This window comes from Acanthochromis polyacanthus, chromosome 1, assembly GCF_021347895.1.
Source record: "Acanthochromis polyacanthus isolate Apoly-LR-REF ecotype Palm Island chromosome 1, KAUST_Apoly_ChrSc, whole genome shotgun sequence".
Lineage (NCBI taxonomy): Eukaryota > Metazoa > Chordata > Actinopteri > Pomacentridae > Acanthochromis > Acanthochromis polyacanthus.
The window spans coordinates 68,540,458-68,567,735 of record NC_067113.1 but is presented as its reverse complement, the minus strand read 5'-3'; the positions used below and the strand labels follow the sequence as shown (position 1 = coordinate 68,567,735).

The window sequence follows — 27,278 nt, the reverse complement described above, 5'->3', positions numbered from 1 at the left end:
CTCCAGTAGATTAGAAGCTGAGCTGTGAAGGACCAATTATCTGAATGATAAAACACTAACAGTGAGTCTGTACAGTATGCCCAGCCTCAGTAAACTTAAACAAAGTTGTACAATGTGCGGTTCACTCACATTTTAATTTTAGGTATTTCTATTGGTTGTGACTGGGCACACCAGAAGGCGGGAGAAAAGTCTGCGACTGTAGCTTTCCACTAACTGCACCCCACAGACTTCATGATCTTTGTGCAGAAATTCTGTATCTTGTCTTAGTAGTCTCGACATGATTAATTGTAAATGGAAAAACATGTTCTCAGAAAAAAACATTCATGGTGGTGCACTCACTAGAACAAAAGACAGACCCAACATTCACCTTGATGTGGATATACTTGAACTAAACCCAAATTTACACCATTAGATGTTAGCAATATTTATGAGATACCGAAGCATCCATCTGTTCAGTCCACACTGACACTGTAGAGGCTCTCATTGTCACAGAAGCAGCTGTTCTTTCAGTGGCACGGAAAGAACAAAGGCCAGATAAACTGTCTTCACCACTTACAAGTACTGTTGCAACTCCTGGGATGGCAGTGTTGGTCCATTGGTTGACTGACAAATACAGCTGAAATGTTGTGACCCTGACATCTGGCATTATTTATTGAAGGGTTGTAATTAAACTCTGGAGAGACATTTTTTGCCCTCAGAATTTATGTCCTAGCATTCATACAGGGCCATTGAAATTACAATTCGATAGTTTGGTATATAACAAAATACATGCACAGGTAATGACACTGCAGTTAGCTCCCACTGTTCCTTATTTTCAGTTCCAGTTAGAAAACTGCAGATGGATTGATGTCTGATAGAAGGGTTGAACAACTGCTATGCGTTTGAGGTTTTGATTTGTACATCAGTGTTGGATTTCAAAAGTTGTCAATTTCAACCATCACCAGAAACTAGTAGAAGGAAAAAAACACAACACCTACACTACAGTTCAAAAGTTTGGGGTAACAATTTCATGCTTTCCATGAAAACTTACACTTTTATTCATGTGCTAACATAACTGTACAAGGGTTTTGTAATCATCAATGAGCCTTTCAACACCATTAGCTAACACAATGTAGCATTAGAACACAGGAGTGATGGTTGCTGGAAATGTTCCTCTGTACCCCTATGGAGATATTCCATTAAAAATCAGCCGTTTCCAGCTGCAATAGTCATTTACCACATTAACAATGTCTACACTGGATTTATCATTCATTTAATGCTACCTTCTTTAAAAAAATATTTTTCTTTCAAAAGTATGGACATTTGTAAGTGACCCCCAAATTTTTAAACACTAGTGTATGTTGACCAGTCAGTGGTTGCCATCCCATCATCCCATCACCACAATCTGAGGTTATATTTTTGAAATGAGTAAATAAGCTAAAGTGCAGATTTACTCGTAAAGAGAATTCAGTGTTCTGGTACCTTTATTTACAGTAGCTCAACATGCTTGTAATAAACTTTCACAGAAAAATTGTGAAAAAATCCTCTGGATTTAGTTCAAGTATCACAACAGATTACAAATGTTCAAAAAATGGAACATGAATGTCGCTTTTGCACAACTATTACAAGATGAAGTCATTGTATTAAATAAGATAGGAAAATAATGAATCTATAAAACATTCCAGAAACATTCAGAAAGACCCAGGTAAATAAGCTGTTTTCAACCATTGATAGTGCTTCTATTCGTAAATATGCATGACTATTCCAGTGTTTACGCAAACACTGATGTATGTGTGTGAATCCTTGCATAGTCTACAGTCTGCAGGCCAGTTTCCTTTTCCTGCAATCGGTGCAGTCACGAAGCAAAAAGTGTCACTGGCAGCACCTGTGCTATGTAGTCCAACACACAATGGGCAATAACAGGTAGAGTCAGAGGTGACACAACACAGCTGCACCTTCTGAGACCAAGCAGTGGAAGATTTTGTAAAAAATGTTCTCTGCAACCAATCACATTTCTCACCAGATAATAGCTTTAAAGAACAATTTAGTTGTTTGTCAGCTTTTATTAAAGGTGAGCTGGACAGTTCTGTTGTTTTGGAATTTTAGTGTGGACAGGAAACTGCTGTCTAGTTCAGTTCAGGTATCATGTTGAATGTCTAAGTAACACAGAGTTTATGGTGGGCAGGCACCGACGGTGTGTGTTGGTCCACTCTTTATTCGTGTCCTTATCCTCTTATTCATGCTAATAGAGTAAGTGGTTCAACACTTAAAGGATAATAGTGGTTTATTTCATTCCAGCCTATTTCCCATTCCCGTCTGTGGGACATTCTATTTTCTCACTCGCCACCTCTGCCGCAGAGATTCAGGGAACCAAGGAGTTGTGCAAACAGCATACATTGAGGCAATAACTGTGAGCTCTCTACAGCGTACTGAAAACAAACAAAAGAACATTTAAACTATTCAAAATGTTTGATTTTAGTTTGAAAGTAAATACAACTATGTGCTTGAACTAGTCACCCTGCAGTAGGTCAGCTGTCAGACCTCCATCCACACACATCATGTTATTGTTTAATGTGTAGGAGGCTGTGGTCATCTGGCAGATATACTCCTGGAGATCCCTAACAAAGGCAGCAAAATGGCTGTATTTTTGTGTTTGCTTTTGTCAGACTGAAAACCAATGTTTTAAATTTGTTGTGTAAACATGTAGAATTTTTTGGAAAACTCCAGGACACTGCTATTTCGCTGGTTTTTCAAAAAAAATGAGCATGACCCCACATCTTGACAGAGACTGACATTTCCTGACCATCAGCTAAAATGGAGGCAGGCCACACTCTTAATTCTGTATCACTTTAAGCCTTAACACAATTCAAACAGGTGAGTTGTATACAAATTCATTCCCTGTATAATTTTCATGAACAGGAAAATTATAGAGAGCAAAACAGTTTTTTGCACCAAGCTGTAAACATGATTCTATCTGCTGTAAAGCTGAGCATTTAGGCAAAGGGGAATGGGAAGTGACTCACTTTGGGAGCCTATCTAAAGTATTCATTTGAAGAACTACAGTTTTTGGCACTTAGTGTTGTCTTCATTTTTCAGTCTACACTACCTTCAGTAATTATTGTAGTTAGCTTTTCAGTTTTTGTTAATGCTACAGGCAATCAAATTCTGCTGTGGCGTTACCCTAAATATGCTTAGCAATACAACACCACGGGTAGGAATACAGAAGCAGTTCCACCTACATTTTCACTGTTGTGGTCGGCCTCGCTGGGACAGCCAAACAGCTCCCTACGCAGCAGGTTACCATCGTACTCCAGAAAGGTAAGATAAAGGTTGCGGAAAAACTCCACATGCTTGTTCTTTACTCGCAGCTTCTTAGGAGAGTTCCAGTGGATCACCTGTTCAGGAGAACCACAGAGGGAAAAGCAGTGAATAGCTAATCAGGAAATGTCCGATACTGCCACATTCAGATGATGATATTGGAAGATGCCACGTGTACTGATGAGGGTTAAATGAGAAAAACAACATAAAAGACAGGAACAGTGGATCGCTTGGGAGCCACTTATGAACAAGTTCATCTCTGCTTTTGGATGAAGTTTTCAGCTGTTGAGGTAATAAAGTATAACTCATTTTTACAGCCTGTCCTCAAACCAAAAACAACCACATAGGTCATCTGTACACGCCCGTATTATGACCGAGTGTTACGTTTTGACTATGCGACCTCTGGCGGTTGAGTAAATATCGACACTCTGGTGTCGCAGGTGAAACGTCACCATGAACAAACTTTTATCTAACACTATCCCTATCCCTTTCCCTCACCCTAACCCTAACCATAACCCTAAACCTGTGCTGGGAAAGTGAGGAAAAAGCCGTTTCGCGAGGGAAAAGCCGTTTTGCGAATTAAATCCCGTAACGCGTTCCTTTTCCCCGTAGGGGCGCTAACGTAAATACGCTCTCATGGGTCATATTCCGGTGCACGTTACATACAACTGATGTGGTTGTATGAATTTGAGGACATGTTGCATTTTTACCCCCTAGGATCATTTTATGATAAGGTGTTTCTGTGTATCACATGTGATTGTGTCTTTGTCTTTTTGCTTACAATGCCTTTACTTTGTACCTGTTCAATTTAAAAAAAACATCCACTGCTACTAATCTGGTAATATTTTGATCCTGAATCATTTTTAGTGCTTGCAGCAATTATATTCACTGAGCCATGATACTCAATTAGAAAACAGTGAAAAGCAGATCTTGGTATTATTCTGTATTATTGTTGTTTCGAGGTGTAAAAAGACCAAAATAAATATGTACAGATGACCAACTGTCAGGGAGCCTGGTCGTTTTGACATTAGCTGCATTTCCTTGTTGAAAAACAGCTGAAAATGGAAGCATGAGTTGTCCAATCAATAGACACAACGATTATTTCAACAACTGTGAAATTCTACATTCTCTTTGTCCACACATATGTTGTATGCATATATGACGTCATTGTCCACCTACTGGGAAATACCAGCAGCTTATAGGAGCTCCGTGGGTCTGTTCAAGTCTGGAAAATACAAATGATTATGCTCTGCCTAAAAGATGAAGCATCTGTGTGTCACTGGCTTGAGATTCTCGATGAATGCAGGTCAAGTCCTTGTATGTGTGAAGTGACTGAGTGTGTGCACAGTGGCAACAGCAAGGTCTCACCTTCAGGTCTGACACATCTTTGTAGCATTTCTCTGAGCGGGTGTGGTCCGACAGCTGGACATTCCAGAAGCAGGGCAGCTGGTGAACCAGGAATGGGTTCTGTTTGATCACAGCGTTGAAGATATCCTGCAGACACAACACACACGCACACACACACTATGCCTTATGCTTTGCCTTATGTTTCATCATCAGCAGCCCAGCACCAAAAAGACCTAATCTGAACCTGCTGCCTGTCTGATGGCCATGCAAACTGTATGCAGTCTTACTCCTGAGGTTGTGTTGACTAAACTAAGATTTTTAAATGTTACCTTCTATCAGAATGCAGTCGGCAGTGCTGTGATTTTTGTTACTTTATGTTAGGGATAAAAGCATCACATCCAATGACGGTAGCAGCATTAACAGGATTATTTAAAAAGTTACTTCTATAATTTGGTTGACTCCAGATTCATGTTTTAAAAGAAAAGGACCTGAAGGAGTGTTGAGATTATACTTTAGTTTGAATGGTTATTCCCTGTTTGGCTGCTTTTAGTCATCCAAGAAGTGTTTGAGATCACATTAGGATGCTAAGAAGGTACACAGAGGCCCTTTTGTGACGACAGTTGTGAAAATTTTGAATGACAAACATAATAGCCGTTCTCATTTCTTCAGTTATAGTGTGATGCCTTATTGAATATAACTTATAAGTTGTTGGTTTTTTTTTTGTTTTGTTTTTTTTACAATTTATTTTGTATTTAAGCTTCAATCGTTAATTTAGATGTCTTAGTTTCAGCCTTATTGACTGTACTACTGGTCATGATTATTTTTTCAGTAGGTGAGAAGGTCCTGGAACTCTTTCATATCCCTCTGTTTCTTCTTTTATTCTCTCTTTCTCACAAGCACAGAAATTCAGTGTCTCAACATATTAAAATTCAAGTAACGTACAGTATGTAGACAAAAGTGAAATGCTGGTCTGGTAATAACTCACTGATCAAACACCGCAAAAGCAGCAGTCGAGATTTTGAGTAGTGCTTGACCAAGACAACTTTTGGAGTCAGTTGTTTGATTTTTTGTTTTGGACTGTATCAAGTTGACTTACACTACCAGTCAAAAGTTTTAAAAACCCCAATTTTTCCAGTTTAGATTTTTGTATTGGAAATTATGCATGTTAATGTCTCATTATACTCTGAAACGAAAGCATAGAACAAATAAACAAATGAAGTTAAAAAAATAAATTTAGCAACTAAAGTGTAGTCTAAACTTTTGACTCATCAAAGTACCACCTTTGGCAGATGAACACTCTCATGGCATTCTTTCCACAATGGAAATCAAATATTCTTCAGAAAGTTCTTCCTAACTCTGTTGCAAAAGTTCCCATAAATGTGTGGTTCTTGTAGGTTGCTTTGCTTCCACTCTTCTGTCCAGTTCATCCAAACCAGCTCCATGGGGTTCAAGTCTGGAGACTGTGCTGCCACTTCATGTTTTCAAGCTCACCATCTTGTTCTTTTTTCCTATGGTAGTTCTGGCATAGCTTGGACTAGATGTTCTGGGTCATTATCTGCTGTAGGATGAACCTCTGACCAACTAGGAACATACCAGAGGGTTCTGCATGGAGCTGCAGAATGCTGTGGTAGATGTTTAGGTTCAGAGTTTCTCTCACTCTCACTCTGTACAAGTGACCAACCCTGGATCCAGCAAAACAGCCCCAGACCATCACGCTTTCTCCTCCATGTCTGACAGTTGATGTCACACACTGAGGAACCATCCTTTCTCCTACTCGATGACGTACAAAAATCCTGCGTGATTTTTTTCAAAAGATTTCAAATTTTGATTCATCAGTCCATAATATCTTCTTTCAGTCTTCAGAAATCCATTATTGGTGTTTCATGGTCCAGACAAGCCTCTTTTTCTTATTCTGATGTCTTAGCAACAGCTTTCTTGCTGCAACTCCAAGTCTTCTTTTCACAGTAGAATCTGAGACTTCCTACTATGACCACTATGAAGCTGTGCTTGAAGCTGTTGTCCTGTGAGCCGCCTATCACCAAGCTGTTGACTCTCAGAAACTTGTCTTCTGATTCTGGTGTTGCTTTGGGTCTTTTAGACCTCTTCATGTCAGAGTTTCCTCCAGTCTCTGAGGCTTTTGATGGAGAAGAAAACTGGACTCACTGACACTTTGACTTTTTTTGCAATTACTCTGTCGGAAGGACCTCTATTTTTAATTATGATGGTCTGTTGCTCTTCTATTGTTAATTGTCTTTTTTCCCCTCCATTTTTATAGCAACACATTATTTTCTGCAGTGCAATATTGTTCTAATAATAACCTTACCTTTTTCAATCTCTGGCAGTTCACCTTTGTACCATTTCAAATATTCATTGGACTTGAACTACCTGAATTTCAATTAAAAAAATGGAAAAATTGTGGCATTCTAAAACATTTGACCAGTAGTGTATACAACGCACAATGTGACATGTGATATGGATAAATTGTACAGATGCTACTAACAGAGATGGGGGAAAAAGTGTTAATAAATCTGAAGAACTTTAGAGTTCTTGGTGTCATCTGGAAGTAAGGGGCACATCTCCTGTTTTGAGGCATAACTGTATATCACTGTCCACAAAAACTCACGTTTGAGCACAGCTAGCAGAAGCAGCCAAATGTGACTTGGCAACGTCTGACTTATGTTTCCTAAACCGAAATCTAACATGCGTTGCTGTCAGTGTTGTGAAGTCACCCAGGCTGTAATGGAGTATCTGGAGGTTCAAGATATGACCTTCTTCTGCAAAGGGAAAGTGAAGCTTGAACAATGGTGAAGACTATGTTGAAAAATAAAGCAGCAATCTGTCAGCTGTGACATTTTCTGGTGAGGCTGAGAGCTTTTTGAAGTACCCCCATACAACAGGCACCAATGTTCTGCCTCTGGGTTGAGGTGACACTGCTCTGTTTGCCCGAGTCAAAGTGAGCTCACCTTAAAAGATAAAGCACTTATTCCAGCACATATTAAATAAGATATTATACTATACTGGGAGTGGACATACAAATTGCCGGATTGGCTGGTAATAGTCAGAAATCCAGTAAGAGCAGGATTTGGAAAACAGTCTGGCATGGGGCTCTAATCTACATTCATTGAAACCTTGATTAGGAAGAGCAAACTCATAAGTGGGTCAGGTTTTGCCTTCTTCTCAAATACCTTCAGTTCTTGGCCGCATGGATTGTACATAGTGTTTGAAACATTCCTTTGAGATTCTGCTGCATGTTAAGATGACTCTACTGCTACCACATGCTGTGCCACATCCCAAAAGTGTCCTACGAGATTCAGGTGTGGTGACTGGGGAGGCCACTGATGTTGACTGAACTCAATGCCATATTCCTAAAAAAAAAACATACAGCGGAAGACAGATGGAATGCTGAAACGATTTCCAGTTTGACTTTTGCTTTGATAAAGGGTGCATAAGAGGATGGTAAACTGTTGGCAAAATGCAATGCACATCAATTAACAACCACACATAAACTGGCTATGGCAGACAGAGTGGGTTCATGGATTCATGCTGTTGATTCTGACCTACCATCTGCAGCCTCAACTGTTCCATGTTCTTGAGCTTGTGTCCACTGCAGCCTCAGATTTTTGTTCTTGGCTGACAGCAGTGGAGCCTGACATGTTCTTTTGCTGTGATAGCTCATCCACCTCAAGGTTAGACATGTTGTGAGTCTAAGCTGCACTTTTGCAGTTCACTTGTAAGGAGTAGCTACAGCCTTTCTATCAGCTCCGAGCAGTCTGACCTCTGACCTCTCATCAAAAAGGAATTTCCATCAACAAAAATGAAGCTTACTGGATGTTTGCTTTCCCAACACTCTAGAGACAGTTGTGGTGAAAATCCAGCCTGTCAGACACTGACATTCATGAAGTCCAAGCTCACTGAGATGAACATTTTCTCTATTCTGTTATGTGATGTGAACATTAACTGAAAATCCTGACCTGTGTCTGCATGACTTTATGCTGCACTGCAGCCCCATGATTGGCTGATTAGACAATTGCATGTGTTCCTGATAAAGTGCTTGGTAAGGCTGTATTATTTTTATATAGCCTACTTATTTAGGTCTTCAATGAAGCCATATAATGGCTACTTTAAGGAAAAATATGCATGCAAATAATCTATGTCTCTTGGCATGTATCTGCAACAAGAACACAGTTTGACTGCAGACTATGAGATTATAGTCAGCTTGACGAGGTCTTGATCACAGCTTTATAATACCAGTTTAGCAGTCTTCCCAGTCTTGTTAGTGATTTGTACATCTTAGTCTTTTATAGCTGCCTATCTTTTAGCTGTAATGATACTCGTAAAACTGAATCCCTCCAACTGCTTTGAGGAAATGTACTTTTGTTACATCTGGGGGACTTTTTTAAGCTTGAGATCTTTTGCAGGTTCACAAGACAAGAGCCTCAGTGACAGATTCCAGCTTTCTAATGGGAGACATAAAAACTCTATAGCCACGTAATGAATGCAGCAATAAAGAGGGCTGACAGTCTATTGGAGGAGCTCATACAGTGGAAGGCAGATGGAATGCTGAAACAATTTCCAAAGCCTGTTCATTTTCCAAACTGCATACCTTGTGGGACTTTACTTAATGAAGGTTTAATTAAAATCTCATAAACGTACTTCTCATCTCATCTGGATGAGCTCTGAATAGCTCAGAGATAAAGTAGAGACCCTTCGCCAAGATCTCAGTGTCTGCCCTTAGACTGTTCCATATGAAACAGCACACAGGGTAAGAAAACTCCTACTTATGACCTTTAACACACATATATATGCCTAAGTGTGCTAAAAATGATGTAAGAGCTGAGACCAAAACTTCAACTTCAACATGGAAATGAAGTGTCCTGGTGCATTCTAAGTGGCAAAAGATAAAACTTCAGGTTTTTTAGTTTGTACCTTTGAAGATCAGAACAGAACAGATGCACAACCACAACACATCAGCTGCAGGCATGTTGGACAGTACTGCAGTTGGACAGTAAGTGCATTATTCTGCCTTTTGGTCTAAATGACGGTTTCAAGTGATAATTGTTCCTGCGATGTCATGTGGCACCTCAGCTTCCCCCTTCAATTTTCTGTCAACTGTACTTGAGAATGGCTTCATTGTTTTAGAGCAACACACTCTAAATGCATCATTTAGTGTCACACAGCAGGTAAATGGTAAATGGTTGTATTTATATAGCGCTTTTATCCAAAGCGCTTTACATGATACATCACATTCACCCATTCACACACACACTGATGGCTGGAGCTGCCATGCAAGGCGCTAACCACGAGCCACCAGGAGCAATTAGGGGTTAGGTGTCTTGCTCAGGGACACCTTGACATGAGCACAACGGGCCGGGGGATCGAACTGCAACCCTCCGGTTGTGAGACGGCCACTCAATTGGTAAGGCTGTATTATGTCCATATGTATTCAGCGAAATATGTGCATATTACCTTCTAGCTCACTATGTACAACACTGTACAAAGATTTAGGCCAAATAAGAATTCCACGAATGGTTTCTACTGATCAGGTAACCTAACTCAAAGCGCAGTAGAGAGATACAATCTAAACTTGATCCCTATTTGGTGTGAGGACTCTTTACAATACAATTCTACAATTTCATTTAGCAGACACTTTTGTCCAAAGCGACGTACAACACAAGCAGGAATTCAGACATAAGGAAAAACCTGTAGTAAGTGCAAAGGTGCTTCAAGTGCGATTGGTCAAAGGTGTTGCCATCAAGTTGCAGAAGAATTGCCAACCCCCCCCTTTTTTTCAACTTTATCAGCACTAAATAAGTGCTGGGTTTTGGACCACCTGACTTATTCTACCCCTAAGGTGGAGTGGGATTAAATGCCTAGGTGTTCTCTAAACAATTGAGTCTTCAATTGTCTCTTAAAAGTAGAAAGGGACTCAGCAGAACGCACAGAGTTTGGTAGTTTGTTCCACCATTTGGGAACAACAGAGGAGAAGAGTCTGGTTAGAGATTTCGAGCCGTGCCGGGCTGGAAGCACCAGGCATCTCTCACATGCAGAGTGAAGTGGGCGTGAAGGGGAGTAGACCTGGATCAGGGAATCCAGGTAGGCTGGGGCCGTTCTTGTAAATGTTTTGTAAACCAGGATGAGAGTTTTGAATTTGATTCTGGCTGCAACTGGAAGCCAGTGAAGGGAGATGAACAGTGGAGTGACATGAGCTCTTTTGGGCTGGTTGAAGACCAGACGTGCTGCTGCATTCTGGATCATCTGTAGAGGTTTGACTGTACATGCAGGGAGACCTGCCAGAAGAGAGTTGCAGTAGTTAATGCGTGACATCACAAGAGCCTGAACCAGAAGTTGTGTGGCCTGTTGGGTCAGGAAGGGTCTGATCTTCCTGATGTTGTAGAGGGCATGACGACAAGATCGGGAAACTGAGGCCACGTGAACCTTAAAGGTCAGCTGGTCATCAATCATGACACCTGTAAGATTCAGGTTGTAAAAGAGGCTCTTACTTGCCCGGGATGGCTATTGCGGCTGAGATGGTGGAAAGAATAAGGTGAAACTTGTAGAGGATGCAGATCTTCATATTTATTCACCAGCACATCACAGAGCAGTCAGACAGCATTTCCCCAGCACACAGAACAGGCACACCCTCAAAATCCCCTCACACCCACTATATAGGTGAGCTTAAACCACTACGCCCCATTGGTAGGTAGAATCCAAGGAGCAGTGCAGCAGAATTATTTACAATATATTACAATTTATGTACAAAATAGGCCTATTTATTGTTAGCAAAACACATTGCAATTTACAAATTCATATTTACACTTTAAACTACCCCTTTAAGTTACTTTATTTACCCACTACAATACGTTTTCCCCAGCCCAACCTCCCCTCCCATGAGGCCACTTGGCTCAGTCCAATCAGGGGAGATGAACCGCACCTGGACTGCACTCACATGGGCGCGCCTCCATGGAGTACCCCAGCCAATCATCTCAAAGAAAGGAGAACCTCGTGAGAAGCTGGAAATCAACCAATAAACTTCTATGTGCAACTAACTAAATAAGAATCCAATCTTCAGCTGTTGCACAAGAATAATGGGGGAAATAACTGTAATGTAATAATAATCAATATGGTAACTTATGTGTGCAGTGGTGAAATACCAAACACTAAATATATACATAAATATACAAAATAATGGGGGGTAAGTGGGGAGCTTACACCTGATCAGCGAGGGAAGATGGACAATCCCTCACAACACCCAAGTTTCTGGCTGCGTTTGTGGGCACAAGTAGGCTCTAGTAAAGTTGGACACTGATCTGAGGCTGAACAGATGGACAAGCTGGAAAGACCATGAGTTCAGTCTTAGACAGATTTAGCTGAAGGTGCCGTTCCTTCATCCATGTGGAGATATCAGCCAGACATGCTGATATCCGAGCCGAAACTGTTGTGTCGTCAGGTGGAAAAGAGAGGAAAAGCTGAGTGTCGTCAGCATAACAGTGGTAGGAAAAGCCATGGGAGCGGATCACTGCACCAAGTGAGGTGGTGTCCAGAAAGAAGAGTAAGGGATCAAGCACTGACCCCTGAGGGACCCCTGTTGATAGGTCATGTGACCTTGACACCTCCCCTCACCATGACACTCTGAAGGATCTGCCAGTAAACCCACTCCACTTCTCCTGGGTACATTGTACATAGTTTCTCAAACATTCCAAACCTCTAAACCTTTTGCACAGTTTGGTAAATGTCCATGTATGGGTCTGGATGTCAGGAGATGATTTCGACGGTACTGAAGTAGTAGATGGGTTTGTGCGTGTCGTTACTGATGTGCATTCAGCAATCACCTTTTGATTAAAACAGGATCTTTCCCTTATCTTATTCTTGAGATTATTTCACACATCAAAGGTATTTCCAGGTGTTGGGGAGTACTACTGTATATGTGGAAAAAAGAGGCAATGAGCACAAGCAGAAACACTTCTGACTTAGGTCATATTCAAATAGCACATGGTATAAAATTGGCCATTTTAAGCATAACACGAGTAGCGTAGCTGCTCAGCAAAATGGCTGAAACCACGAGCCTTTAGCCAGGTCTAAAACATACCATCAGGCAGGTTGCTGCTTTTAAAACAGGTGTTTTTTTTCTGATTTGCTTATGTGCAATGACAAATTTGCCAAGAGGTAACATATTTGTAGCCCAGAAGAGTGAGGATGTGTGTGTTACCTGGTCTGCCAGAGAGGTGGACAGCATGCTCATTAGTTCCCTTTCTGCCGTCAACCTCCACATCTGCTCCCATCTGAGCTTCCGTAGTCGATCCAAGAGAAGCAAAATAACCCCTACAAAACACAAACACGCACACACACATGCACAACACAGACACGGGTGTACAGTCAGAGATATGGTAGCTTAAGAAACAGAGAGATCTGTATCTAGCTGCCTGGTAAAGGTGATAAAGTCCTATCATGAGGCACTGAATTGCAGCCTTGTGTTTTTAGAGATAAAGCTGGAGACTTTCAGCTTAAAGACTAACCGATGCCAGGAGAAGAAAACATTTGAAAATCCTTCTGGAAACACAAATCATACTTAGAAGCCATCTCAACTCCACTGCCCCACCCCCACCCCTTTCCGACAGACTGGAAAAACCGAAACTTCTTCTCGGTTTCCTGGCTAATAAAAGAAATCTGGCTGCTACAAACAAAATCAAGCAGACAATTTTCAGAGGGAGAGACATGGTGAATTATGTTTCAGATCAGAGCAAACAAACCATCTTTCACACCCCGCTGTGCTCCATCTGTTGCCACGGCCATGGCCACAAAGCTGACCAACTGCAGCTAAACTGGAGGCTTTCTGTCAAATTGCTGTTCTGAGTAAATGCAACATGTGGCTTTCCGTTTCTGACATCTGCCATTTAGTCACACTCACAGGATGTTTAAGAGCAGAGCACTGAGGTTTTACAATGCAGAAGTGGTCACAGGAGTCTTACAGTGTTCCGACAAAAATGTGTCTCCTGTGAAATTCATAGAGCTGCTGCAGCGGCAATGTTTGTTTTGGGTTATAGTCAATAGAAAGATTATCCTCCTGCTCCAAACACCACACAGAGAGCTGTACACCTCCTGAAGGAAAAGTCTGCTGGATCTGATGGAGTTAAAAATATACAACCAGGGAAAAATAATAAGGCGTAATGGAATCCAATCAATTCCAAATATCAGCTGCACTGAGGCTTTGTGAAATGATATCCCATGCCTCTTTGAAAATGTTTTTCCATACAACTTCGACAAGCCTGTGCATGCCGGCACATTTAATCAATGCCTGTGCACACACACTGTTTTTGAAAAGATGAAAACTGCCCTACTGCTCCCTCCGCACACTGAAATTGTCAGAATAAAAAAGGGAGCAATGAAATATTTCCCTATTACAGATGATACATGAACATTACCTCAGGCGTTAAATTACAATCACAGAAAGAAAACAGATTATTACAATGCAATACTAATCGGATATATATAGTATCTACTCAGTACGTATGGACACATAAAGAGCGGGCAAAATCGCTACAACTGTACTTTGCAAAGTAAATTAAGAGACTTATTTCCACCACTTATTTAAATGTATACTTGCAAAATAAATGTAAGATTTACTGATTTAGATCAACCTTTGAGCTGCAAATATTACTTTGTTGAGTTGGGTTGATATAATAGCATTGGTAAGGGCATGACATTAATATTAGCTGTAATATAAATGCACATTTCTAGCTTAGTTGATTAAAAATTGAATTAATCAACAAGTTACATTACTAGTTGTCATAACTCAAAAAGACTCTGCCCCACCAATGAATCGCCACCTTATCGCGGTGGAGGGGTTTGAGTGTTCCTGTGATCCTGGGAGCTATGTTGTCCGGGGCAATAGCCCCTGATAGGGTCACCGAAGGCGAATTGGTCCTGAGGGAGGGACAAGACAAAGAGCGATTCGGAAAACCCTGATGACAACACTCAAGATGGAAGCCACTACCTCACCCGGACTAGGGAAACCAGGGCCTCTCCCTGGAGGTCTGGGGGGGCGGCTTGTAAGAGAGCACCTGGTGGCTGAGTCTTGGGGCCCCGTGGGGCTCGGTCGGGCACAGCCTGAAAAAGTAACATGGGGTCACTGCCCGGTGGGCCCACCACCCAGCGGGCAGGAAATTGGGCTTGGGTGCTATGTCAACCCGGGAGGAGGCAGGAGTGGGCGTCTAGGTGTACCGCCCCCTGGTGGCGTAGAATAGCTTTGGAGACGTGGAATGTCACCTCACTGGCGGGGAAGGAACCTGAGCTTCCGGAGTTGCTGAGACTGAGAGGCGCCAGGCAGGTGTGGATACTCACGAACCCCCGGCTGCCTTGTTGGAGTTCTCCCCGGAGAACGAGAGGATCGCCTTAAGGTTTACAGGGTCCTGATTTCCATTAACATAGGTCGCTGTATATGGCTGAGGGAACTTTGTTCGGGTCTCATTTGGGCGCCACTACAGCCATAAACATTCCCAAACTACTGCCTTTGCTGCTGAACTGGGGGGTAGATTGGGACTTGTGGATGACCAGGGATGAGGGGCAATTCTCTGATGAAGTGATTGTCATGGTAGTGGTCCTTTCTCTGCTCATAACTGGTGCTGAAGTGACCGAGGGTGCGGAGGGGAACACTCTGACTGATGTAGAGAGGCAACTGTTGTTTGTGCTTATGTACCGAACAGCAGTTCGGAGTATTCGGCCTTCTTGGAGTCTCTGGGTGGTGTCCTGGAAGCGATACCACCTAGGGACTCCATAGTTTTCCTGGGGGACTTCAACGCTCATGTGGGCAACGACGGAGAAACCTGGAGGGGGTAATTGGGAGGAACGGCCTGCCCGATCTGAAACCGAGCGGTGTCTTGTTATTGGACTACTGTGCTAGTCATGGATTGGCCATAACAACCACCACGTTCAAGCATAAGGTTGCTCATAAGTGTACCTGGTACCAGAGCACCTTAAGTCAAAGGTCGATGATCGACTTCACAGTCGTATCATCAGACCTGTGGCTGAATATTTTGGACACTCAGGTGAAGAGAGAAGCAGAGCTGTCAACTGATCACCACCTGGTGGTGAGTTGGATCCGATGGCGGGGAAGGCTGCCGGACAGACCTGGTAAACCCAAATGTGTAGTGCGGGTCAACTGGGAACGTCTCACGGAGGACCCTGTCCGTGGGGTTTTCAACTCCCACCTCTGGAAGAGCTTCTCCTACATCCCAGGGAGGTTGGGGACATGGAGTCTGAGTGGTCCATGTTCTAAGCCTCTATTGCAGAAGTGGCTGTTAGGAGCTGTGACCTGAAGGTCACTGGTGCCTGTCGTGGCGGCAACCCAAGAACTCACACTTCTTAGCCTCCCTGGGAAAGTCTAATCTAGGGTGCTGGAAGAGAGGCTCCGACCGATTATCGACCCTCGGATTCAGGAGGAGCAATGCAGATTCCTCCCGGTCATGGAACAGTGGACCAGCTCTTTACCCTTGCGGAGCTGCTGAGGGGTCATGGGAGTTCGACATGCCAGTCTACATGTGCTTTGTGGATCTGGAGAAGGCCTACGACCGTGTCCCCCGAGGGGCTTTGTGGGAGGCACTGCGGGAGTATGGGGCACGGGCTCGCTGATACGAGCCATTTGGTCCTTGTACAACCAAAGTGAGAGCTGTGTCCGCATACTCGGCACAAAGTCAAACTCGTTTCCAGTTGGTGTTGGACTCTGCCAGGGCTGTCCCTTGTCTCCGATCCTGTTAGTGGTTTTCATGGACAGGATCTCAAGGCGTGGCAGGGGTGAGGAGGGTGTCTGGTTTGGGGATGTCAGGATAGCGTCTCTGCTTTTTGCAGATGATGTGGTTCTGTTGGCTTCTTCACATCATGACCTGGACGCATTGGAGTGGTTTGCAGCTGAGTGTGAAGCGGCGGGGATGCGGATCAGCACCTCCAAGTCTGAGGCCATGGTTCTCTGCCGGAAACCGGTGGATTGCTCCCTCTCGGTTGAGGGGGGAGTTGCTTCCCCAAGCGAAGGAGTTCAAGCATCTTGGGATCTTGTTCACAAGTGATGGGAAAATGGAGTGTCAGTTGGACAGGCGGATCGGTGCAGCGTCAGCGGTAATGAGGACGTTGTATCAGACTGTTGTGGAGAAGAGGGAGCTGAGCCGTAAGGCGAAGCTCTCAATTTACCAGTCCATCTATGCTCCAACCCTCACCTATGGTCCTGAGCTCTGGGTACTGACTGAAAGAACGAGATCGCGGATACGAGCGGCTGAAATGAGCTTCTTCCGTCGGGTGGCTGGGCTCAGCCTTAGAGATAGGGTGAGGAGTTCAGACATCTGGAGGGAGCTTGGAGTAGAGCCGCTGCTCCTTCACGTTGAAAGGAGGAAGTTGAGGTGGTTTGGCCATCTAATTCAGATGCCTCCGGGGAGACTTCCTCTGGAGGTTTTCCGAACACGTCCGCCTGGGAGGAGACCCCATGACAGACCCAGAACACACTGGAGGGGTTATATATCTCGTCTGGCCTGGGAACGCCTGGGCATCCCCAAGGAAGAGCTGGAAAGCGTCGCTGGGGGGATGTATGTCTGGAACGACCTGCTTCGCCTGCTGCCTCTGCGACCCGGCCCCGGATAAGCGGTAGTAAATGGATGGATGGATGGATGGATGGATGGATGGATGGATGAATGGATGGATGGATGGTTGAATGGATGGATGGATGGATGGATTAACTGTGGCACTAATGTTCATGTTGAGCCCTAATGAGGTTTTTGAGTGTTTCTTAATACATTCATAGATCTTGAAGACAGCGCTAACTTAATAAAAAAACAATAATAGTGTCAACTTAAACACTGTAATTTAATACTTTGTGCTGGTAGGACACTATACAATGTGTAAGCTGACAAACTGAATGAAATACCTCTGCTGCTCGAACACTATAAATGGGAAACTATACATTTTCCATGAGATTTAACACAGTGCCTGGCTGGTTAACAAAGCTTCTTTTGAGCCCAGTTCAAGCCAAAAATCAAGTGGAGATGGTCCATCAATGCTTAGCATAAAACTGCTGGAGCTTACAGGCCAAACACCTGCAAATGAATCAAAGCATCTGGATGTGTGAAAAAGCTGAGTGAGAGCATCCATGTCATGGCAGCTGTGCAGAGATGCAAAGTCTAGACAGATCTGTCAGAGTAGCTGTGCTGAATGGTCATCAGTGAACCCGTGTTTTTAATACATTACAGAATGAAAAAGATGAAAGTAGTAGCTGACTCTGTACGAGGGGCACACAAGGTTGTACCATGATAGTCAGAAAACTTAGAAACTGCAAAGCCCAAAAGACAAACCATAATAAGTTTAGTGTGTATATGACATATTGTGCTGTATTCAACTTTACAAGGTTCAGTTTCAATTCTGATAGTTGAAAGAGCCCTTTCAGCATTTAGGCCCAATTATTATTAATGTATACGAGTATTTAAACAAAAACACATTCAATTCAATTCAACTCAATTCAATTCAATATACTTTATTGTGGGCTGCACAGTGGTGTAGTGGTTAGCACTTTTGCCTTGTAGTAAGAAGATCCCCAGTTCAAATCCCGGCCTGGGCCTGGGATCTTTCTGCATGGAGTTTGCATGTTCTCCCTGCGTGGGTTCTCTCCAGCTTCCTCCCACAGTCCAGAAATATGCAGAGGTTAATTGGTCACTCCAAATTGTCTGTGAGTGTGATTATTTGTCTGTATATGTAGCCCTGCGACAGACTGGCGACCTGTCCAGGGTGTCCCCTGCCTTCGCCTGAGTCAGATGGGATAGGCTCCAGCACCCCCGCGACCCTAGGGAGGATAAAGTGGTGTATAGAGAATGGATGGATGGATACTTTATTGTCCCCCTTGGGGAAATTTATCTTGGACTCAAAGCTGTGCCGTGAATGCTTTCCACGAGCCCGGGTCGTCAGCAGAGCAGCACCACCGGAAGAAGTCATTCTTGTATAATTTTTTCAAGAGAGTGGGCAGTTACTCCCTATGACGTCTTATTCAAAACAGGGAGAGCAATAATATTTAAATTACGCTGTACAAATAGAAGCAGAAATAACAAAAAAAATACTCAGAGAGCACAGTACTCTGCTAAGGCTGTTCATTCCCCCACATGGCATTGTCAGAAAAGCAGCATTTTTTCTCCAAAATACAGCATTTGTTTATTAGGTATTGATGATCAGAAATCACAGCATCATAGAATGTGGACATTTAATACAGATGTACCCACAAACAAAATGACCTTGCACTGAGCACAGGTATGTGTTATTCATGTGTACGTTATGTACAGATACCGAATCACGTGACTTAAAATATAGTGGGCGGCGGGAATTGAAGGGACTCAGAAACACTCCGACAATTTAATCAGTTCCTTGTATCATTTCTGATGGATAAGTCCTGATAAGTCCCCTGCGGTGGATTTGTAGTAGGATCACTATCATGTGACCATCCAGCCCGGTCTCACGGGGATTCGTGAAACTGTCACGTCAGTTTTTGTTTCGGTTTCGTGCGCACCAACACGATGTCGTCATGTTTTTCGTGCCGCTCACCACGAGCGAAACCCGCTGTGGTAATCACATCTGAAAGTGGTTTATACCAGCGGATTCATGACGATTTAAGCTGTCCATCGGCGTTTGCGGCCGCCGCTGCGGCCGCCGCTGCGGCCGCCACTGCGGCCAGATGTCTGGCAGCCGCAATGGCGGCTGCGGCGGCGGCCGCAAACGCCGATGGACAGCTTAAATCGTCATGAATCCGCCGAATTTGCATAGGAATTTAAAGAATGTCCGGCGGCCGCAGCGGCCACCGCAAACGCCGATGGACAGCTTAGATCGTCATGAATCCGCCGGTATAAACCACTTTCAGATGTGATTACCACAGCGGGTTTCGCTCGTGGTGAGCGGCACGAAAAACATGACGACATCGTGTTGGTGCGCACGAAACCGAAACAAAAACTGACGTGACAGTTTCACGAATCCCCGTGAGACCGTGTTGCAGCGGCACGAAAAACATGACGACATCGTGTTGGTGCGCACGAAACCGAAACAAAAACTGACGTGACAGTTTCACGAATCCCCGTGAGACCGTGTTGGACCATCAGCAGCGAGTTGACGTAGTGTTCACTTGTTGTCATAGTTACAGTGACTCTGTGCTGCTATCTCGCAATGATACAGAAATCTTTAACAAATCTAAGGATCCAGACTATAAGCCACACCACTGCCACAATCAAACCACTTGGTCCTTGTATCATTTCTGACTTTCCCTGAAAATTTCATGCAAATCCGTTCATGTCCATTGTTGAGTAGTGTTGCTAACAGACAGTCAGGCAGACAGACAGACAAACCAACGCAGTTAGAAACAAAAAGCAGGAACTCGCACAAGAATAAGTGATTGCTATTTTAGAATCATTTCCATGTCTGCAGGAAGAAACTAGGTGACATACTGGATACAAAGCAAATAAAACATATGCATACATACATTGAATAAAAGGTGAATTACTCTCATGTAAATGTTGAGTTTTATTTTTGCAATAGTTATTGTAACTAAAAGTGTCTTCAGTTATGGAGATGCATCAGACTGTTCGTCAGAGCTCCAGAACACAAAAATACAATTTCGCACAGGATTTACAGTTGTTTACATACTGTTGTAAAGAACATAATGTCATGGCTCTCTTGAGTTTCCAGTAATTTCTACAACTCTAAAGCTACGTTCACACTGCAGGCTCAAGTGACCCAAATCCAATTTTTTTGCCCCTATGCGACCTGTATCTGATCTTTTCATGACAGTCTGAATGACACAGATCCGATTTTTTCAAATGAGACCCAGGCCACTTGGATATGTGGTACTAATTTCGATAGGTAGCGGATCTTTTGCCATGCGACTTCAGTCTGAACGGCCAGGTCACATTTATCCGACCTATACGTCATTGGTACACGACAAACGTCACTATTCTGGGTTCAAGCAAAACATGTCTTCGGGCTGCCGAAGACGTGTGTCTTGCCGTGAGAGTGTTAAAAAGAGGCACTCACATATGTACGTAAAGGTCACCCTTATCATTCGAAAATTCTGAATGAAGTCCGCATCTGTGAAGCCTCTCACACCACTATCCCACCACTCCTGGCTGCGACTCCGCACTCACACAGGTCTCTGGACTGACGTTGCTGCCACTGCCCCACAAAACGGCAGGGCCAAAATCCTGGCTCTCTTCCTTCTTGACCTTCTCCTTAAAACGATTAAGTTACAAATATGCTGTCCCATGTTTACTTCCGTAAACACTGAACATGCTCCCTGCGTGTGTCGTTGTTGTGTCCTCTTCTGCGCATGTGAGACACTTTTGGGTCGTGTGAGGTTCACACAGGAGATCACATACAAGTTGCATTTAATTGGAAATGTGAACAAACTCGCAAAAAAAATCGGATTTCACAAAAAAATCAGAATTCAGCATTAAGCCCTGCAGTGTGAACGTAGCCTAATTCTTCTCTGATAGAATGATTGGAACAGATACTTCTTTGTCACAAAAAACATTCATGAAGTTTGGTTCTTTTATGACTATTATGGGTTAACAGAAAAAGTGACCAAATCTGCTGGGTCAAAAATATACATACAGCAATGCTAATATTTGGTTACACGTCCCTTGGCCATTTCCACTTCAAGTAGGCGCTTTTCGTAGCCATCCACAAGCTTCTGGCAAGCTTCTGGTTGAATCTTTGACCACTCCTCTTGACAGAATTGGTGCAGTTCAGTTAAATTTGTTGGCTTTCTGACGTGGACTTGTTTCTTCAGCATTGTCCACATGTTCTCAATCGGATTTAAGTCAGGACTTTGGGAAGGCCATTCTAAAGCCTTAATTCTAGCCTGATTTAGCCATTCCATTACCACTTTTGATGTGTGTTTGGGGTCATTGTCCTGTTGGAACACCCAACTGTGCCCAAGACCCAACCTTCGGGGTGATGATTTTAGGTTATCTTGAAGAATTTGAAGGTAATCCTCCTACTGAATTTCCCTTCGGGAATGAATAAAGTGATTCTATTCTATTCTATTCTATTCTATTCTATTCTATTCTATTCTATTCTATTCTTCTCTTCATTATACCATTTACTCTCTGTAAAGCACCAGTTCCATTGGCAGCAAAACAACCCCACAGAATAATACTACCACCACCGTGCTTGATGGTAGGCATGGTGTTCTTGGGGTTAAAGGTGTCACCTTTTCTCCTCCAAACATATTGCTCGGCACTGTGGCCAAACAGCTCGATTTGTGTTTTGTCTGACCACAGAACTTTCCTTCAGAAGGTCTTATCTTTGTCCATGTGATCAACAGCAAACTTCAGTCGAGCCGGTGCTGCTTTTGGAGCAAGGGCTTCCTGTTTATATTTGTCAAAAATGACAAAATATGTTACTTTATGTATTTCTTCTGTTTTGTTTCTGTTGTACCAGGAATGTAATGGACCGAGACCCCAAAACTCAAGAGCATTAGGTGAATTTTGTGTACTTTTACATCCCTAGTCTCAAAGCAGACAAGTCAACTTGCAAAGTGTCATTTTTGCAACTTGAGTCCAAGTCTCAAGTGTGCAGCTCTGCTACTGAACGTGGTTGTGTCACGTTTCAAATGTCCAAAATAATTAAATGTCAAATGACTCAAAATTGTATCAAATTGCATGAGTGTAAAAGCTGCCAGGGAGCTGGCTGACAAAATGACTCCCAGTCTTCAGAATCTGGCATCATAATGATCCAAAGCACACTGCCAAAATCAATGGAAACTATAAAGAGGAAAGCACTGAAACTATGACCTTACCAAATATTTAACCTGACTTAAATTACAAGGAACACCTATGAGTTTTTTTTCATGACAAAATAGCTGCAAAGAACAGCTAAAAACATTGCATCTGCAGAATGACAGATCATCCCAATTCTTTCTTCAAAAAGAATTCTGCAAATTTGTTGCTGTATCATCTCAGACTTGGTTCAAAGTTAGCTTATTTTGTTATTTTCTGTTCTCTCCACAAATGTCATGGCTGTGGGAGCTATTTCTGCATTTGAAATAAATTGCTTTCTAGGCAAGAGGTCTTTAGAGGGTGAAAAAAAAAATCCAAGTCAGGAAACATGAAATTCTCTAAATTCTCCACAGATCTTAGTTCTGGTCCCTAAATGACAAATAAGTAAACTGAAAAAGACCAAATCTGAGACAGTGGACCAACACTGCTATTTGAACTTACACTGACTGACCCCATAGTTAGTTTTTAAATTTACAAAAGAGCAAATACACTACTGTTCTACAAATAAAGTGTGCAATTACTGTAAGTTCATATAATTTCAAATCACTTGACATTTAATTTCGATTGGACAGAGAAGTGCTTACTTCTGTTATATACTGTATTTGTGTTATGAATGAGATTCACACTTTATGTATGTGGGCTGCTGTAGCAAAAATACACCTGGTGAATAAAGACAGTGTATCTTTGCTCCCAGCTCTTCCAGGTTTGGACATCAACAAAACATCCACAGTGACAGGAAAAACCACTCTGGAGCACAATAATGCAAGCAACATTAAAGACACTTCAGTCTTCTTAGATCTTCCTGTTCCACCATCATCTGCAAAATTTTTGAGCATCGCAGCTGTGACTGTCCATAAACGGCACACACCAAAATCAAGTGACTACAGCCTGCACACTGGCTTTCTTTAATCGGTTTAATTTATACAATAAATCTGTCTCTGTTCTCACTCTGGTCCCACACAGACTTATCAAATTTACTGTGTAGTATATGACTGTGACAAAGATTTATCATTTTCCCAGAGTAGCCCACTGTGCTAATATGCTAACAGCACACCATCATGTACTGACCAGTGTTGAAGCCTCTGCCCAGAGCAGGCCAGGGTCGATGATTCTTCCACAGGTTCCCGAGGTACCAGTCGCTCTGGTTCTCCACCAGACCCAGAACCTGCTGACCTAAACACAACAAAAACAACACCATGAATGTCTTTTCTCCAGTTTGTCTCCAACAGTGATGAGCAATTTTCCATCAGTATTGCATAATTTTAAAATGCAAAGTTCAAGGAGTTATTTTATGATGACATTTTTCAACTAGAAAAGCACTCAGAGAGTGCAGACCTCCGCCAAGGATAGAGAGGAAAACAGGAAGCCCATACAGTAAAGGATCATGAGCTGGAATCAAACCTGTGTCTCTGACACAGTTCTGTTTACAAATCACCTTCTTAACCACTTGAGCTATCTGGACACCTTGCTCCAATTTGTTGGACGACATACTAACCTATGATGTTTTTGTCATATTTTGGACCACATACTAAAACATACTAAAAAATAAAAAGTGATCCAGAATCCAGGATCCTTTCCGGATTGCCACCAAAATTAAATCAGCTCTTCCTCTTACCATAGTCTACATCCCCTCGAAATTTCATCTGAATCTGCCCAGGCGTTTTTGAGTTATCTTGCTCACAGACAGACAGACACACAAACGCCGGGTGTCACATAACCTCCTTGGCGGAAGTAAATATGCTTCTTTTAGTCTCACTTGTCTACTCATACATCAGCGGGTAATTTGGAGATTTTTTTTTCGAATTCAGTTCAGACAAATTCAAAACCATGAAAGGCTGTGGAAAATCAATGTCAGCATTTTGAGAAAATTATTATGGTCCATCCAAGTTGGTGTCATTTCTGAGTCATTCCTATCTTCCCTGAGTGAAAGCGGGAATTTAAAAAAAATAGATAAGTTTAGAGATGAATCTGGGTACAGCAAGCAAACCTACACACTATATTACTGATAGAAACAATTATCACAAACAGAATTATATAAAAGCTTGTATTAAAATAGTAATTCATAATGTGTGAAATAGTAGCCATCGAATAGCATGTCCAAGTAAGACCAATTAAAAACACTGAGGGGTAGGAATTTTAATCCCTTCTACATTTAGTATTAACACGATCTGTACCTGGGTAACCTTATGGGTCATGTGTAACAGCAAAGGGAAAAGAGACTTTTTTACAGAGAAGCAAGAATGAGAAAATGGGTAAAGAAAAGAATAAAGATATTACTGTGTAGACGGTTGATTTGTCTTCATAATGTGATACATTTGGTACATACAAATATATAACAAGCTCTTTCGTATGATATGAGCTCCATATACAGTACCTTGCGAAAGTTTTCGGACCCCTTGAACTTTTCAACCTTTCGCCACATTTCAGGCTTCAAACATAAAGATATAAAATTTTAATTTTTTGTCAAGAATCAACAACAAGTGGGACACAATCGTGAAGTGGAACGAAATTTATTGGATATTTTAAACTTTTTTAACAAATAAAAACCTGAAAAGTGGGGCGTGCAATATTATTCGGCCCCTTTACTTTCAGTGCAGCAAACTCACTCCAGAAGTTCAGTGAGGATCTCTGAATGATCCAATGTTGTCGTAAATGACTGATGATGATAAATAGAATCCACCTGTGTGTAATCAAGTCTCCGTATAAATGCACCTGCTCTGTGATAGTCTCAGGGTTCTGTTTAAAGTGCAGAGAGCATCATGAAGACCAAGGAACACACCAGGCAGGTCCGAGATACTGTTGTGGAGAAGTTTAAAGCCGGATTTGGATACAAAAAGATTTCCCAAGCTTTAAGCATCTCAAGGAGCACTGTGCAAGCAATCATATTGAAATGGAAGGAGTATCAGACCACTGCAAATCTACCAAGACCCGGCCGTCCCTCTAAACTTTCACCTGGAACAAGGAGAAGACTGATCAGAGATGCAGCCAAGAGGCCCATGATCACTCTGGATGAACTGCAGAGATCTACAGCTGAGGTGGGAGAGTCTGTCCATAGGACAACAATCAGTCGTACACTGCACAAATCTGGCCTTTATGGAAGAGTGGCAAGAAGAAAGCCATTTCTCAAAGATATCCATAAAAAGTCTCGTTTGAAATTTGCCACAAGCCACCTGGGAGACACAGCAAACATGTGGAAGAAGGTGCTCTGGTCAGATGAAACCAAAATCGAACTTTTTGGCCACAATGCAAAACGATATGTTTGGCGTAAAAGCAACACAGCTCATCACCCTGAACACACCATCCCCACTGTCAAGCATGGTGGTGGCAGCCTCATGGTTTGGGCCTGCTTTTCTTCAGCAGGGACAGGGAAGATGGTTAAAATTGATGGGAAGATGAATGGAGCCAAATACAGGAGCATTCTGAAGAAAACCTGTTGGAGTCTGCAAAAGACCTGAGACTGGGACGGAGAATTATCTTCCAACAGGACAATGATCCAAAACATAAAGCCAAATCTACAATGGAATGCTTCACAAATAAACGTATCCAGGTGTTAGAATGGCCAAGTCAAAGTCCAGACCTGAATCCAATCGAGAATCTGTGGGCAGAGCTGAAGACTGCTGTTCACAAACGCTCTCCATCCAACCTCACTGAGCTTGAGCTGTTTTGCAAGGAAGAATGGGCAAGAATTTCAGTCTCTCGATGTGCAAAACTGATAGAGACATACCCCAAGCGATTTGCAGCTGTAATTGCAGCAAAAGGTGGCGCTACAAAGTATTAATGCAAGGGGGCCGAATAATATTGCACGCCCCAGTTTTCAGGTTTTTATTTGTTAAAAAAGTTTAAAATATCCAATAAATTTCATTCCACTTCACGATTGTGTCCCACTTGTTGTTGATTCTTGACAAAAAATTAAAATTTTATATCTTTATGTTTGAAACCTGAAATGTGGCGAAAGGTTGAAAAGTTCAAGGGGGCCGAATACTTTCACAAGGCACTGTATATGCAGACTTTTCTGAGTAAATCAAATGAGAGTAGTGGGTGTGGAAATAGACAGAGATGTATGATTACATTTAATTGAAATTCAAAATCCTATTTTTCATCGACCCTTAGGGACACAGACCAGAAGCTGGCTGTGCTGTTATAGTGTAAAGTTTCATTACCTCCGCCAAGGAGGTTATGTGACACCCGGCATTTGTGCGTCTGTTAGCAAGATAACTCAAAAACGCCTGGGCAGATTCAGATGAAATTTTGAGGGGATGTAGACTATGGTAAGAGGAAGAGCTGATTTAATTTTGGTGGCAATCCGGAAAGGATCCTGGATTCTGGATCACTTTGAATTTTTTAGTATGTTTTAGTATGTGGTCCAAAATATGACAAAAAACATCATAGGTTAGTATGTCGTCCAACAAATTGGAGCAAGGTGTCCAGATAGCTCAACTGGTTAAGAAGGTAATTCATAAACGGAACTGTGTCAGGGATGCAGGTTCAATTCCAGCTCATGATCCTTTACTGCATGGGTTTCCTGTTTTCCTCTCTGTGGGAATGTCAATATCCTTGGCGTAGGTCTGCGCTCTCTGAGTGCTTTTCTAGTTCGATATGTGCTCCAATTCACTACAATGCTTAAACATTAAATGAAGAAAAAGGGATGCACATTTGTGTGCATTGTGTGTCTGTTGGGTTCTAAGAATTTGAACAAAATAAAAGGTCAGATTTCTTTGAGTGGCATCCTTCCATTGAAGTGAGGTCTCGATGGCACTCAGGGGGTGACCTCAACAAATCAGTGGGTAGTCAATGTTCAGCTGGTAGATACATCGCTGTGACTCAAGTTTTCATTGCTCATTAAGTAGCATT

The 27,278-nt window shown here is 42.5% G+C and overlaps 1 protein-coding gene across 1 annotated transcript in view; it reads right to left on the bottom strand.

Annotated features, from left to right (window-relative positions):
* large1 (LARGE xylosyl- and glucuronyltransferase 1) overlaps positions 1-27,278 on the bottom strand; it is a 179,401-nt gene that overhangs the window by 24,757 nt on the left and 127,366 nt on the right. Inside the window, exons 7-10 of the mRNA XM_051953994.1 lie at positions 23,496-23,600; positions 12,851-12,963; positions 4,666-4,791; positions 3,219-3,374 (exon numbers count right to left, since the gene is read on the bottom strand). Coding sequence (XP_051809954.1) covers positions 3,219-3,374; positions 4,666-4,791; positions 12,851-12,963; positions 23,496-23,600 — 500 coding nt within the window. The remainder of the gene's footprint in view (positions 1-3,218; positions 3,375-4,665; positions 4,792-12,850; positions 12,964-23,495; positions 23,601-27,278) is intronic.